The 16,319-nt window shown below is 40.2% G+C and overlaps 1 protein-coding gene across 1 annotated transcript in view; it reads left to right on the top strand.

Annotated features, from left to right (window-relative positions):
• The window catches only part of LOC149069932 (ubiquitin-like protein 3), a 94,627-nt gene that overhangs the window by 60,863 nt on the left and 17,445 nt on the right, over positions 1-16,319 (top strand). Inside the window, exon 2 of the mRNA XM_089249621.1 lies at positions 11,130-11,238. Within this exon, the coding sequence (XP_089105747.1) occupies positions 11,130-11,238 (109 nt within the window). The remainder of the gene's footprint in view (positions 1-11,129; positions 11,239-16,319) is intronic.

Here is a 16,319-nt window from a genome sequence, read left to right as displayed (position 1 = left end):
TTTATCACACTTTTATAGTGTAATCCCGGCCTTTAGCCGTGGCAAAGTTTGAAAAAGTTCTTTTATAAAACTTGAAAAATGCAACCATTAAACTGATCGGTTGCATTTGCTCGAATGTAACCAATAAGCATATCGGTTGCATTTTTCAAGTTTTATGAAAGAGGGAGATCTGTTATGAAACCTTTGTAATGGAAATCCCGGCCTGAGATTTACGATTAATATACGTATTGGTTTTTATTTGTTTAAGGCCAGGATGACACTATAAAAGTTTTGTAAAAGCTGTTGGATAAAACTTGAAAAATTCAACCGATAAGGTCACTGGTTGCATTTGCTCCAATGTAAACGATGCGCTTATTGGTTGAATTTTCCAAGTTTTATAAAAAAGGTCTTTTATCAAATTTTGATAGTGTAATTACACTATAAAATTTTTGTAAAAGCGAATCCTCTTTTATTAAACTTGAAGCTTATCGGTTGCATTTGTCTAGATTTGTTTTTTGTTTTAATAAACAAATCACAAAAACGCAGACATATATGCAAATACAAACGTACACCCCATAGGTACAAACATAAAAACACATAAATACAAACACTTGGTGACCCCAAGGAACTTATAAAACAGCTCATAAAATAACTTTTATAAAACTTTTATAGTGTAATCCCGGCCTTAGCCGTCAGCAGCTGCGCGAATAATTTTTTTGCATTTTTGCTGTTCGTCAAAAATTAAACCTCCTATTTATTTCTTTTTTTCCGTTCTATAAATTATTACTCCTAGTTGTGCAATTTTTGCTGGTTCGCCCCCTCCTCCGAACTATGTCTTTCATTAAGGCCAGGATTACACTATAAAAGTTTCATAAAAGTTCATTTATAAAACTTGAAAAATGCAAGAGACAAGGCAGGAACTTTCAAATTGGGTTTTTGTGTGGACACAGGGTGTCCGTACAAAAAGTTGAATGTTTTTATTTTAATAACTACACAACCCCTTGCAACGTGAATGACGTATCTGAGAGAGACACGTTATTTGGTTAATTTTTCTAAGTGGAAGTATGCGTCTCTAGGACAGTGATTCCCAACGTGGGGCCCACGCCCCACGGAGGAGGGGGCAGTAGTGTGATTTTCAAGAGGGGACAGTTCGATTTTTTTAAATGAGCAACCATGATTTATAAAAGTTCATATTTTAAGAAAAAAATTTCTCAGAATATTAATGGGGAATTCATTATATAACGGGAAAATTATTTCCGGATTAAAAAGAAAGTTGTATCCAATGAATAAAATACAGTATAATTCACAAATTAATTAAATGTCATATCTAATGAAAAGATAATTTAAGAAAATTAATGAAAAATTCATATTTAATGAAAAAGTTATCTCAGAACAAGTGAAATTCTCCAGTGTAATTGTAGGGCTCCCCTATTTTTCTCCAAGTCCTGGGTTCCCGTTGGGTTTATCCGTTAAGACGCTACTGCGAGAATCAAGATACCGCAGTATGGCCTTATTGGCCATTAAGCTTCATGGATTGTTTTTTTTTTTGGCCCACACTGTCTTAAAGATTGAAAACTCGTGATTTTTTTTAGACCATAGGTTATAAGGCTTCTTCCACGTCGACTCTGGGGGAAGGGGTAGCCCACACGCACAGGCTGATTTAAGGTTTCAGAAGAGCACAGAGCTAGAGAAAATCTCTCTCCAAAGAAATTCCTAGTTTTAACCTTCGAAAAAGTTTCAAATTCACTGAAATAAAATTGAAACGTGATTTAAAGAATTTTTTTCAATATTTTAACTCTTCTTTTACAATTTATTGGACGTAACCTGTATTGGGCGCGAATTCTCCCCTCCCCGTGTGTGTGTGTCTCTTTTATAGGTGGCATCTCATGATTTTACAAGATGCTTTCTTAGGTGGGGCATGGCGACAAAAAAGGTTTGGGAAACGCTGGTCTGGGATCAACGGTTCACCAGTGAAATTCCATGCGCCCTGTTGTCTGTGCTCCCTACTACTACTACTACTACTACTAAGCCATACGTGTGCCTCGTACATATTCCTCTGCGGAACTTCTAACGAATTGGTACGTGTTGGAATGTGCGTGTGTCCGTGTTGTGAACCTAACGGGAAGATTGTTTCTGTGTAATGCTTGTTATAGTGCTGCCGTCTACCGTTTATTTTTCGAACTATGATTGAAGTGCAATGTTTGAAAATTTTACCGTTGTACGCCTGTTGCTCTCTTCGGCGAGACTTTTTAATGGGGAGATATCGGCTTGCATTCGCACCTCGAAGTTGGGAACAGCGGAAAACTAACTTCAGCCGACGACCACCACCACTGCGACGACGGTGAGGTTCGAATCCGAGACCTCGCGATGCGAGTCCGTCACGATGACCACAACAACGGCTGTCCATGCTCCGTGTATATTTTTTGCCTTTCCTCGAATTATTTCTCGGAAATGAGCCAATTATGTATCTTTGGCCGACCCTCGCGTTTTTTTTTTTTTTAAATTTCTCCTATTGTATATTTTTCTCCGATCCCCAAATTATTTCTCTTGGTTGGCTTATCCGTTTGCCGGTCCGCAAATTATTTCTCCTGTTAATTAATTTTTTGCCAGGCCACAAATTATTTCTCCTCTTAATTAATTTTTTGACAGCCCGCAAATCATTTCTTCTGTTAATTTATTTTTTTACCAGTCCACAAATTATTTCTCCTGTTAATTTATTTTTTTGCCAGCCCACAAATTATTCCTCCTCTTAATTAATTTTTGACAGCCCGCAAATTATTCCTCTTATTAATTAATTTTTTGCCGGCCCGCAAATCATTTCTTCTGTTAATTTATTTTTTTACCAGTCCACAAATTATTTCTCCTGTTAATTTATTTTTTTGCCAGCCCACAAATTATTCCTCCTCTTAATTAATTTTTTGACAGATCGCAAATTATTCCTCTTAGTAATTAATTTTTTGCCAGCCCGCAAATCATTTCTTCTGTTAATTTATTTTTTTGCCAGTCCACAAATTATTTCTGCTGTTAATTTATTTTTTTGCCGGCCCGCAAATTATTCCTCCTCTTAATTAATTTTTTGACAGGGCGCAAATTATTCCTCTTATTAATTAATTTTTTGCCAGCCCGCAAATTATTCCTCCTATCTATGTATTTTTTTACAATGTTCATTGACGGCTCAATGTCACGATATATCCGTCCCTCGATATACTAATTTCGAAAATACACCCTTTTAGATATCCTCGTTTTCTCTTGGAGAACATTCACATTCATAAACGATACACGAACGGTCCAGCGGGTCGTGGAATAAAAGAAAGTAACGAGAGAAACGGGCACCCATGAATGAAAAAACAACAACAAAAAATCGTGCATTTAAAAACCGACGTGTGTCTGCCCTTCAAAAGTGATCAGTGAATGAATCGAAGGACGTCGATGATTATGATAGGATGGAAAGGAAAAAAAGGGTGAGTCTCGCTCTCTCACAAAAATAATAATAATGAAAAAAAATGGCGCTGTATGGACAGGTAATCGTACGGTCGGTTTAACATTGTCCTTGATTCAAAAAAAAAAACACCGCTGATTTATTATCATTATTTTTGCACCATAAGCCGAGAAGAGGTTTGACTTCGACCTTGAGGACCATCGAAGCCGCCCACGTGGTCAAATCGATTTATGCGCGATGTCTCCAATTTTTTGTTGTGGCCCAAAACACAATGGTTCGAGGGCGTGTATCTATCTATCGAGCGACGCGCGTCCCGTTTTGAATTTTTAAAAGTAAAAAAAAAAAAGATTGGATTGATAAAATATTCTTATATATCGAGTGGTTATAGTGACGGACTCGCGATGCGAGGATCCGGGTCCGAACCCCACAGTGGTGGTCGGCTGAAGTTGGTTTTCTGTGGTTCCCAACTTCAAGGCGCAAATGCGAGCCGATCTCCCCGTTAAAAAGTCTCGCCACAGAGAGCAACAGTCCTACAACGGTAAATTATGCAATCATAACACTTCACTCATAGTTAGAAAAACTGGTGGTAGATGGCAGCACTACACATAACAAGCATTACAGAGAAACAAAAAACTTCACGTCAGGTTTCACTACACGTACACGCACATTCCCGCATGTACCGATTCGTTGGGGGTTCCGCGGGGGGGGGGGGTGCAGCAGTAGTAGGTAGGGCCTCCAAAAAATGGCTCGGGGATCCATGATGTTCTTAAGTTAGCCACCTCGTTGGGCAATTTGCCTGTTGTGGCGTTGTATTTGTATTTGTACATTTGTATTTACATTCCCCCATCCCTCTATAATCGCGCCTGATGAGATAATGGCCTTTGCCGGATTGTGCTAACGATCACATTGTGGCATACGCACTCGACCAATGCCTTCTAAAGTAGAAGGTATTGCTCTAGAAGGTGTTGACTCAACCCATGGCCCGCGGGACAAATTGGGGGGGGGGGCCTCGGAGTTTGCTTTCCAGCACACTCCCTATTAGTTAGAGGTTCCATAGGAATAGTAACGTGGGAGTGTGTCTAGTTTTTCAGGTTCAGGCCCCCTCGGAGTCACCTGATGTGGCTCGCGAATTGGAAACTAAAAACGTTGTAGAAAATTAATTAAGCTGTGTGCATTTTTTCCAGATTACGTAAGTGACCCGAGGCACATTTCTTAGATCACTCGAGTGGCCCGCGGCACAGTTTCAGATAACTCAAATGACCCGAGGCACATTTCCGTATCACTTGTGCAACCGCAGCACATTTTGAGTTCTTTTAACCGTTTCAAAAGGCTGGTTGTTGCCTTTGCTGTGACATATCTATAAGAGGTTTCCCGCGCGATATTCACAGATCACCACTGCACAGTTGCAGAATCATTAAACGACTCGCAGCACAATTTCAGACCACTCAAGTGACAGACGGTACATTCTCAGATATGAGTGCGGTGCATTCTCAGATCTCTCAAGTGGCATGCGGTGCATTCTCAGATCACTCAAGTGACCCGCGGCACATGTTCAGATCCGTGTTTTGTTGTGAATAGGACATGATCTCTTGACCATTATTTTATAGGGTCTTTCGTTCACTTTCGGTAGAATTTAGTACATTTTTCTGCCCAATCTCGTTCCATTCTTCTTCTTGCCACTTCGTTTCTATTGATAAGTCTTTTGGCAGTAGAAATAAAGAATAGTATTTCTCGGTTATATTCGTGTGTGTCACTGGAAATTGCTTCTTCTGCCAAAAAACAGTCAATACTTTCATTTGCTCTTGGTTCCTGCACGTCCTTTAGCCCATATTAACATGATATTAGGTTCCTCCAGCATCTCTTGCCTGTTCGATCTAATAGCTCATGCTGTGTAAAGAGGGTCTTATGCCGCAAGTAGAACCGGCTGACTGACCTGCACATATCATGGTTCCATTCGAGTAGAATTGGATTTTTGGGGGAATGGAAGTATGTGTAGGTGTTTTTTTAAACCCTTACAGCGGCAATGCCGAGATATCTCGTCAAACCTGGTCTGCTTCATTTCAGTCATCGGGTTATCATCTCAGGTTCTTAAAAACATCTTTATTTCGGCCCAAATAAGCGTTGAAGCTATTTTTACAGTCAAACATGTTTTCCATTGCCCTCCCCCCAATCGATCAACTTACAGTGGGCGGAGTCGGCTCTTGTTCAGAGTTAGATAACAAGTTAGAAATAAAGAAACACTGTGTGTGTGTGTGTGTGTGTGTGTGTGTGTGTGTGGTTTTTCCCCTTTCTTTCAGCACAGTAAATGCTGAAAAAATAATGCAAAATAGTTTTTTTCTCCAAAAAAAAGTATTTATCTTCCGAGAAAGTCACACACTTCATGGCAAGTGTCTTTGTATCATTGTGAGGAAAATAAAAGCGATGGGCGGAGTCAATTTTCTTGGTTTCTTGTTGGGAGGGGGAATATTTAACATCTCGCAATCGGGGGGAAAAAATTATTCTTGAAAATAGGTGGCACCATTTCATATGACCCTGTGTTATTATACTGTGTGGTGCATAGGGAGATGTTTTTTGTGACAAAAATTTGAAAAAAACTAACTAAAATCCAGTAAAACCCCTCTTAACGGACATCCCTCTCAGATGCGGTCACCCCCTCTTTTACGGCCAAATAATAATTTCATCTTGTACAATAAAAGTATGCATTTCAAACCCCTGATTAACGGCCACCTCTCTTTTAAGAATGATTTTTTTTTTTGTCCCGCGCCGGTTGCCGCTAAAGAGAGGTTTTACTGTATTTGGTCCTTTAACGGAAGAACAATTTTACGCGTTTCCCCCTAACCCCAAAACCAAAAAACGGGATTCATTTTATAGCCTTGAACATTACCTTAGCGAAATCCGTTTATAAAACATTCATATTGTATTCAGATACATAAAAAGCATCTTCCTAACAATTCCTATAATGCTTTTTTTCCACGGAAAACATTTATCGAGAACTTCCTCCGTGAAATATAAATCAACTCGAACCACACTCGTGTAAGTTCTTGGAGCCAAATACCGGCCATTAAAAAAACAAGCCCGGAAACAAGACGTTTCACACTTCAGTTGCATCCTTTCATGTGTTATACAGTACGCAGTAGTTCTCTTGAAGAATGAAATCCAATTTGTAGAGTGGTGGTGGTGGGGGGGGGGGGGAAGCGAAAACACGCGGCGACCTCCATTTTCTTGGAGATCCTGGGGTTCCTACAGGGAATATCGCTAAATATCTGGCAACCTACGTGGTTCTAGAGGTCTCTCCTACCACACCGGGATAAAAATGGGACGGAAATTTTTCCACGGGAAAAATTCCAGTTATCGATTTCCTGGGGAAATGGCTTTACCCAGGGTGCGTGGTGAGAGTTTGTTTCTCTCTTACAGAGAGAGAGAGAGAGCTTTTAAGCCATTCTCCACCGTTTTCCTTGGCCCTGGGTTTTGTCTTTTTTACTTTTTTCCCCTGCATCCTACGGTGGATGGATCAATAATAGTACACTTGTCGACTTTGCTACACATGCAACGAGGAGAATACTCTGTAGATGAGAGAGAGAGGGTAGAGAGTGTTTTTCCTCGTCTCTCTCTCTCTCTCTCTCTCTCTCTCCCCGCAATATATATACACTGTGTATAACTGAATTAGGACTGCTTCCAGGTTCATGTCTTTCTCCTCCTCATCCACCTAAAACGCAAGTACATTAAACTAATACGCTCTTCTTGGGATGTTTCCTTGGAAATTTGTGTCATAAATTAGATTTAGTAGTTTGGTGTTTTCTCTTCTGGGAAGAGTCTTTGTCTGTCTTTTACTTGTGACTTTTTCACGTACAGTCATGGAGTTGTTGGTGATTTCCTCCTCCCCCCCCCTCACGTGATTTTTTTTTCTTGCATTTTTGTTTTTGGATTGTATAATAATTGCAGGAGTTGGATCGTGGTTTTATGTAAGATTTGTCCATGATGGGGGGAGTGGAATATATGGGCTGATTTTGGAAGTCACGAATTTAGGTTTCATTTCGTGTACGACGCTCGGAATTTTTTGGGATCATTTCGGAGGTTATGAACACAGATTTTGAGATTTCCTGTGCTAGAAAGCCGGAATTTTTCGGGATCGTTTCGGGGGGGGGGGTCATAAACAGACCTGCCGAGCTACTCCAAAAAACTCTGGAAAAATTCTATCCAGTGAGAAGGTGGAAGCAACCCGGTCTTCATTACTTGGGGGTCATTCAAGTATTACGTCAGCATCGGGGGGGGGTTCGAATTTGCTGACTTTTGATGACGGGGGGGGGGGGGTTTGAAGGTTGCTTACGTCATCAACCACCCCTTTTTGAAGATGTGAAATATTCTAAGCCGCTGACGAGGGGGGGGGGGGTCAGTGTTTTGCTGACAAGGGTGGGGGGAAGGGGGCAAAAATGGCTGAAAATCTGCTTACGTAATACTTGAATGGCCCCTTACTGACGTACATTAAATACACCTTCCTAGGCTGTTTGCTAGTCCGTCTGTAATCGCACCATCAGCTCCAAGAGCTGGACATGGGGCAAACATTTGTGTCTGGTCTGGTAAGAAATTGTAGTCCACGCTGCAGCTATTTACGCAGTTTTCTTCTGCGTTGTTCACTGTCTGTAAGAAAACATATAAATGCTCTTTTCCAAAAAATAGAGTTCAGTTAATAGTTCATTGATATAATTATTTATAATTAGTATTTAATTCAATGAAGAGTTTAGTTAATTAGAGTTATAATAAATCCCGTCAAATATTTGCGACAAGCTATCATACTGGATGCGGCTCTTATATGCCGGAGTTCTCTTCCCCCCTTTCACATGCGGCTTATTTGCCGGAGTTTTGCCCCTGGTGCGGCGCCCGCGACACCGCGTCTGACCTTTACGTTGGCCCTCGAAAATAGAGAAGTTGGCCACCCCTGGTCTATACCGTCATCTCTATCGTCATTGGAATGAGAATTGGCCTTGGCTGTCACGTATCAGTTGTAAATACAAGACAAGTGTACATAGATATTGTCGATTGTCCGAAACTGTTCGTTGGTAGGTTGGCATTGTTCCTTATTTTTTTCCCCCCCATTTGAGTCATTGTTTGAGGAACAAAAACCCTAGACATGCTCGTAAATTATTTTTTAATTGCTGAAATGGTCACGAGTTTTTTGTTTTAAAGTTATTTTCGGTTCCTAAAAATAATTTCGGGTATTGTCTGGCGAAGAGATATGGGACCCAAGCCAGCCAACCATGCTGCAATAACGTCAACATGAAGGGATGATTCCGATTCGTCCTAGTCGGAAACTTTCCCGACGCTGGGGGTGCAACAGAAACGGCAGCATGACCACAGAAAAAGATTGTTGTCGCAGGAAGTCCCACACCGAGGAGGTTAACGCACCAACCTCTCAGCGAGTATGAAAAAAGGGGGGGCTGCCGTTCGGAATCGGCAATAAATTGAAAATCCCGGTCTAACCAGCCGTCATGTGCAGAAAATGACCGCGGTGTGACAAGAATGATCAAAATGATAGAGCGTGTACGAAGAAGAATTTCATTGCAATAACAGTTTCATCCAAGGATGATGTCACTCTGCGCTAACCAGATTTTTAACAAATGGTTGATCCTAAATTCATCTTCCCATCAGCCAGCTATCGGATCGCGCGCGAGTGGCTTGGTGGTAAGACGCTTGTTTTCCACCGTGAAGGTTGCTGTGATGGTCCTATCCTAGGTTCAAGCTCGAGGGAGGACATAGATAAGCTATTTTCCCTAACGAGCTTGAGCAGCACCACCTAGAAATAGGAGGCCCCCGCAGTCTGCTTGTGACGTCAGTAAGTAGTCCATTTTCCCTCAGAATATTCAGGGAAAAAAATTCCATGCTCGTGCCAGTATCATCGTTGTGAGGAAAAGAAATGATCGGGCTCAGAATTGGCGATTTCTATGTCGTGTGCCCCACATCCAACTGTGCGGTATTTGTGAGCCAATCATAAAGGGTTTACGCCAAAATAAGAAAAAAAAAAATAGGATGCTGTGTTTCAAAATGTAGCAAACTTGCTAGGTAGTCTGAATGACGTTTATGGCAAACAGTGCAGAGGCCTTCTATCTCTAGGAGGTGCTGACTTGAGGTGCTGTCAGGCCCCTTTATTTTAGACCCATCTCATTAATAGTAAATTGCAATGTAGCGATATGGCGCCAGAGTTGGTGTTTGGCAGAGTACGCCGATTTAAATCACTTAATTTTTTTTTTAAAAATCATTGATTTAAATCACAAAATTTAAATTTTGGTGTTTTTTTTTCTTTACATTAACTTCAGTGATATTGAAGTAAAAGTAACCGGGTATGGCTTGCATGCATGTTATTGATGTGTGGTAAAGTTTGTGATTAAAAGAAATATAGAAGATCTCTTTTTGGGGGTAAATAATAGACTTGAACTTAATCCCTAGATCAGCGGTTCTCAACCTTTTTTGACTCGCCTTTTAAGTAAAAAGATTCTACGGCGGAGCCCCGTAGGCCAATTTTTTAATTATTCATCACGTTACTGATCTATTTTTACTATGTAAAAACTTACTATGTAATTTTTCTGGTTTTTTTCATTTTCCTCGAGCGGCCGTGGAGCCCCTGGAGAGTGCACAAGGAGCACCAGTTGAGAACCGCTGCCCTAGATACACAGCAGAAAGAAAACTGCTCTATTTCTAGACTGTGCTAAACTGCATCAAGTATTTTCAATCAGGCCCGTCATTTAGTGGGGGTCGGGGGGGGGGCGTATTATGTTCTACCAACATAAATATCATTGGGCTTTCGACTCTACTTTTCGTATTAAAGTTTTGTGTGTTTGCTCGTTTTTTTACCAAAACTCATTAAATCTCTGAAAGAATAAAAATGTGTAAACTGTTAAGCAACATCATACAAATCGGAAACACAATCTATTCATTGTGCAAGAAACAATCTTGCCGATAGAATTAGTTGGATGCTGAATGGCCCTTTGGTTGCACATGTACACCGAGTGAATGTCTGCACCAGATAGATTAGGATGTGTGATACTGAGATGACACCACTCATTCACTTTAATGGGGGTGGGGGAAGGGGGGTTCATGAATAAAAACACTTAAATGTTAATCCATGAAGTTAATTTGGGCTCTATGACCTTTCATGTTACATAAACACAGATTTTTTTTTAATTAATAAGGGGCCGTTCAAGCATTACGTCATCATCGATGGGGGGGGGTTCCGATTTGCTGACTTCTGATGACAAGGGGAGGGGTTTGGATAATGCTTACGTCATCAACCACCCTTTATGAAAATATGAGTTAGGATTCAGAGGGGCAGAGCTGATGACGAAATTTAGCTGACAAGGGGGGTGGGGGGGGGGTCAAAAATGCCTAAAAATTTGCTTACGTAATACTTGAACGGCCCCTAAGCAGTCTCAGTCAATTTTAATTAAAATAATCTCACATTTAAATTAAAAAATCTGATGTTTTTGATTTTTTTAAAGAAGAAATCATAATTCTTTTCATACCCTGGTGTTTGGTGAAGTAGCCAGCTATTAAAAAGCCTTCGTATACGGTTTCATGATAACAATATTCCGCAAATCTTTAACAATACCACCCATTTTGTAAGAAGTAGTGTTACATATACAGATATTTTTTTCGGTTTTGTTTTTCGCACATAATTACAATCAAGATTTGAACTGAGAGTTTTTCTAATTGTTTGCAGATCAACCTGAGGCTGATTCTTGTGAGCGGCAAGACGAGGGAATACCTGTTCAGCCCAAACAATTCGGCGTCGGACATCGCCCACTTCGTATTCGACAACTGGCCCGAAGGTATATAAGTCCTCTTTTCTCTCTTTTATCTTTCCTCCTGTTTTTAGAACGCTTTTTTTCTTGACGATGTTAACGCAATTAATGAGGCAAATAATGTATGCAAATGATTCTTTTTTCACGAGTGGGTGAACCAGGATGTTACGAATAATCGTTAAATGTGGCCGATCTTTCATTCTGTTCACGGCAACGCCGCCACCGTTGGTTAATATGGTCAGCTCGTTCTGCGATAAAAATGTTTATTTTATTTGATTCTTAAGTTATTTGCTTGGGCGTCTAGGTCGTGGGGGTGCACAAACTTTGCAGCCCGTGGGACCAGATACGCGGTATTCATGCTGTTCGCGGACAGAGGCGCATTTATGGTTTTGCCGCCTGTGCGAGCCGTAATTCAATCATAACACATCACTCCACTTCTGAAATGTAGATGGCGGCACTGAAAAAAAAAATCAAATACAACACTACATACGAACTGAGACTGTAAGGTACACACACAGTTGCATTTCCGGCACAACTCACTAGGTAGTAAATTGTCCATAGATGGTGATAGACCATCATAGAGTTGTGTCTCTGTTTGAAAGAAAGAAAGGTTTTGCCGCTTGCGGGGCTATACGAGTTTTGCCGCGCTTCTATCATTCCAGTCTAATTTTCTTGACTACTATATCCTCGAATTCACCACCTTGTGGCTGTAACCCGCTTTGCATCCCCATTCCTGCACGTACACCTGTGTCTCCAAATCACTCTTTTGGTCACTCCCATGCTCATATACTTTGTAAGTCACTGTTTTGGTCACTCACTTTGAAAGTCTTCCCATGCTCATACACTTTGTAAATCACTCTTTTTGTCTCACTCCCATGCTCATGCGCTTTGTAAGCCACTCTTTTGGTCACTCACTTTGAAAGTCACTCTTTTGGTCACTCACTTTGAAAGTCACTCTTTTGGTCTCATTCACGTGCTTGCACACTGCTTTGGCCATTCACATTTTTTCGCACTGTTTTGGTCATTCACATGCTTGCACACACTCTAGGTCACTCTTTTGACTGCCCACTGACTGTGTCCCCCACTCTCCAGGTAATTCTTTTGGTCATTCACATGCTTGCTCATGCTTTATATTTTTCACTCTTTCTTCCCCCCCCCCTCTCTTTGCTCTCAAGCCGCTCTTTTGCTCACTCACGTGATTGTAAACTCTCTAGGTCACTCTTTTGGTCGCTCCTGATCTGGTCTCTTGCTGTCTTGGCAGAGGCGGATTTTGAGGAGTTATTACGAATTCGCCACCCTTCTCCCATTCTACTAGTTTTCTTTGTCACATTTCTCAAATTTGCCGTTCCCTCTGAAATGCAGCCTTGGTAGACCTATATATATCCCGCGATATTATATAAGCCCCCCCCCCGTAAATACGCCACTGCTTTGTGGCGTATTTACGAAACTTGTATATAAAGGGTGGCCATATGACCCGCATTTTGGCCATCTCAACTTTTTTTATATAAAATGCCCCATTTTTTCTCTCATTTTCAAAGAGGCTCAGTTGAATTTTTGAAATCAAGACTATTTATTAAGATTATTTTATCAAGATTTTTTCAAATACTTATAAATCATATTATGATAATTATTACTCTAATTATCAACATTAATTATAGTCATTTATCTCATATATTGGTCAAATTATGTTGTTTTTAAACTATATTTTGATTTGCAGCACCTATTATTTTCCGCGGTTGGCAATTTTTTTCAAATTTTACCCGTAGTTGGCAACTTTACTTGCCTTCGACAATTTTTTGGTTGGAATTGACAACTATACTGACCTTTGACAATTTTCATGCCTGTAAAGGGCCAACTTTACTTGCTTTTTGCAAATTTTTCGGTTGAAAACTGCACTCTACTTGCCTTCGGCAATTTTATTTGGCTGTAACTGGCAACTTCATTTCCTTGACAATTTTTCTGTTTTTCCGCTATAAATGGTACTCTACTTACGTTCGACAATTTTTTCGGCTATAATTGGCATTTTTGCTTGCCTTCTGACAACTTTTTCGGTTGCAACTGGCAGCTTTACTTACCTTTGACAATTTTTACCGGCAGTTTTGCTTGCATTTGGAAATTTTATTGGGCTGTAACTGGCAACTTCGTTTCCTTTGACATTTTTTCGAGTGTAAATGGTACTTTACTTACATTCGACAATTTTTTTTTCGTCTGTAATCAGTTTCACTTGCCTTAGATAACTTCTTAGGCTGTAACTGGCACTCTACTTGCCTTTGGCAATTTTTTTCGTCTCTAATTGCCGACTTGCCTTCAAAATATTTCTGTCTATATCACGCATCTTCATAAAAGAAATATGGTTAGTCGAGGTATTTATCGTGTTGCGTGCATTGACCCGTTTCTACCGGAACAACTTTCGTGGGCCGGATGAAATCTCTTCTGCGGGCCGCATTTGGCCCACGGACCGGAGGTTGTGCAGTGCTGGTCTGCGTCATGGGATGATGATGGTGATGATGAATGTAATTCTCCGCCTTTCTGTCGACGCCATCTTTCTTTACTTGAGATTATCATCGTGAAAGGTGCGATAATCAATAGTGACTGGAAATCATCATCATTGACACCTCGTGTGGTCCTTGATGGATCTTTCTCGAAACTTATTCTGGCATTGATCGATGCATATTCCCGTCGTCATTGCATAACTTATTTTCCCTCTCTTATCTCCATGTTATCTTTTTTCCCCCCGTCATTTTTCATCATGAAATATCCATATCTTATGTTCGGCTTTTCTTGGAAGAATTATTATTGCTTGCGGGTTTTATTTCAGATTCAATTCCTGATTATTACTAATTTTATCTTATGGATTATCCAAAATAACATTGGAAGAGAAAATAAATTCATATGGGCCAAAACTAGGGGTGTGGGCAAGCATGTGAAACCAAAAGAGTTACCTAGAGTGTGTGCAAGCATGCGGGAGGGATCAAAAAGAGTGACCTAGAGTGTTTGCAAGCATGTGAAACCAAAAGAGTGACCTAGAATGTTTGCAAAAAAGCATGTGAAACCAAAAGAGTGACCTAGAGTTTTTGCAAAAAAGCATGTTAAACCAAACGAATGACTAGAGTGTTCAAGCATGTAGGAAGAATCAAATGAGTGGCCTAGAGTGCGTGCAAGCATGTGGGAGGGATCAAAACAATGACCTAGAGCAGTGGTTCTAAACCTTTGGAAGCTCGCGGCCCGGTAAATCTCTTTTGCGTAAGTGAAAGGCCCGGTTATACACACAACTAACGAGAAATTAATGGGAAAATGAAACTGCGAATCACTCACGGCCCAGTATTAGGGTCCGGTACTAAGCCGCAGCCCGGTGGTTGAGAAACGCTGACCCAGAGTGTGTGCAAGCATGTGGGAAAGACCAAAAGAGTAGCTAGAGTGTGTGTGCAAGTATGTTAAGGATGAAAAAGAGTAAACTAAAGTGTGGTCAAGCATGTGAGGGACTTAAAAGAGAGACCTAGAGAGTGTGTGTGTGTGTGCAAGCGTGTGAGCCGCTGAAAAGTGATCAAGAGAATGTGCAAGCATACGCGCGTCCTAAAGATCGACTTAAAAGACTGAGGCATATTGACAGGATTGGAGACGAAGCGGGCTATACCTTAGAGCGGCAAATTTGAGGAATGAGTGCTCAATAGAATTAGACCAGAATGAGGCGCTAGAAGCGCACCAAAACTATAAATCTGCCTCTGGCCATGGCAAGTGATTTATGAAGATGCAAAAGAGCAGCAGTTGATGGATGAACGGCAATTTTAAACAGCGTGTCATTTGAGTAGTTCAAAAATTATATTCTAGGAAGTGGTTTGAGAGAGAGAAAAAAATTGCATCTTTCACGCTAGGAGTGACTGACCCCCTTATCCTTAAAATGAATTTGCTGCTTGCTAAAAACTTTTTGGAGCGGCTTCGACATGATGCACGTATTTTAATAAGCAATCGATATATACGTAAGGATGAGAAAATTCGGCTCATAATGAGGCGTTACTCAAATACCAGCCCTTAAATAGCCGCCACGAAAAGCAATTTCATCTTCTTTTTTTTACCCCCTTAATTACTTATTTTTGGATGATGATGATGATGTAATAATAATCCTCGTCTAATTACGTCCTGTAAATTAGACTTGATGAGTTGAAACAACATCATAATGAGCATCCATTTTGTTCTTCTTCTTTCTCTGCAGAGTGGGTGAGGATAATGAAGGAAAATAGCCATATTTTTTTGCAGTTTCAAGACATCCAGTGGTTATTATATTTTGATGCATGAGTATAAAAATACATCGTAATAATTCATTTGAAGTCGTAAAATCATTATAATTTGATTGCACACATAAGCCACTTAGTTATAAATCTGTTTTTTGGAAGATCTATTTCAGGGCAGTTGTTCGGTTTTAACGACTTTTTTGTGGGATTATTTATATACTCATCTGTCAATAGAATTATTGATACCTCTACTCCGACTTACGCACTCTAGGCCCGTAAGTTGAATGATTCGTATGTCGGAATTGAAAATTTCGTGAAGACATTTCATTGAGACAAAAGTATCTACCAGTACAGTGATTTCCCATATTACAGGGCTTGGTATTCAGAGTACAGCGGACTTATCATGAGTGCGAGCCACTTAGGTGGTAACCACTTGGTTTTGTAATGAAGGAAATAGAGGTCATCTGAATCCGAATTTTGTCCCCCGGATCATTTGAATGTTTTTTTGTTTTTTAAATGAAACATCTTTAGTAGGGTGCCCATACGTCCCGGTTTTTTATTTTTTCTGACCGTCCCGACTTTTTGGCGAAAGTGTCCCGGTTTTTCCCGTTTCTTACATGACGCCTACTTGGATTTTTATTCTTTATTGAAGTCAAAGATTAAAATTATTTTTTTTTTCAACTCATAAGTTATATTATGATGATTACAAATATATAAGAACATTAATCTCCCATATTTATCTTGGTGAACGTTTTATTTCGTGGAATTCATTTTAATCCACTGCAATTTGCTGTAATAATTCATTTCCCGCCATTGCGATTTTTCCGTAAAATCAGCAATATTTGGCAACTTTTTCACTTTTTGGCGTCATTCTTGGCG

Source organism: Pholcus phalangioides, unplaced genomic scaffold, assembly GCF_987345545.1.
Source record: "Pholcus phalangioides strain wild (caught in Gottingen) unplaced genomic scaffold, Ppha-v1.0 ptg000022l_1, whole genome shotgun sequence".
Lineage (NCBI taxonomy): Eukaryota > Metazoa > Arthropoda > Arachnida > Araneae > Pholcidae > Pholcus > Pholcus phalangioides.
Note: the sequence above shows the minus strand (reverse complement) of the source record. Positions and strands in the feature narration are given on the sequence as shown.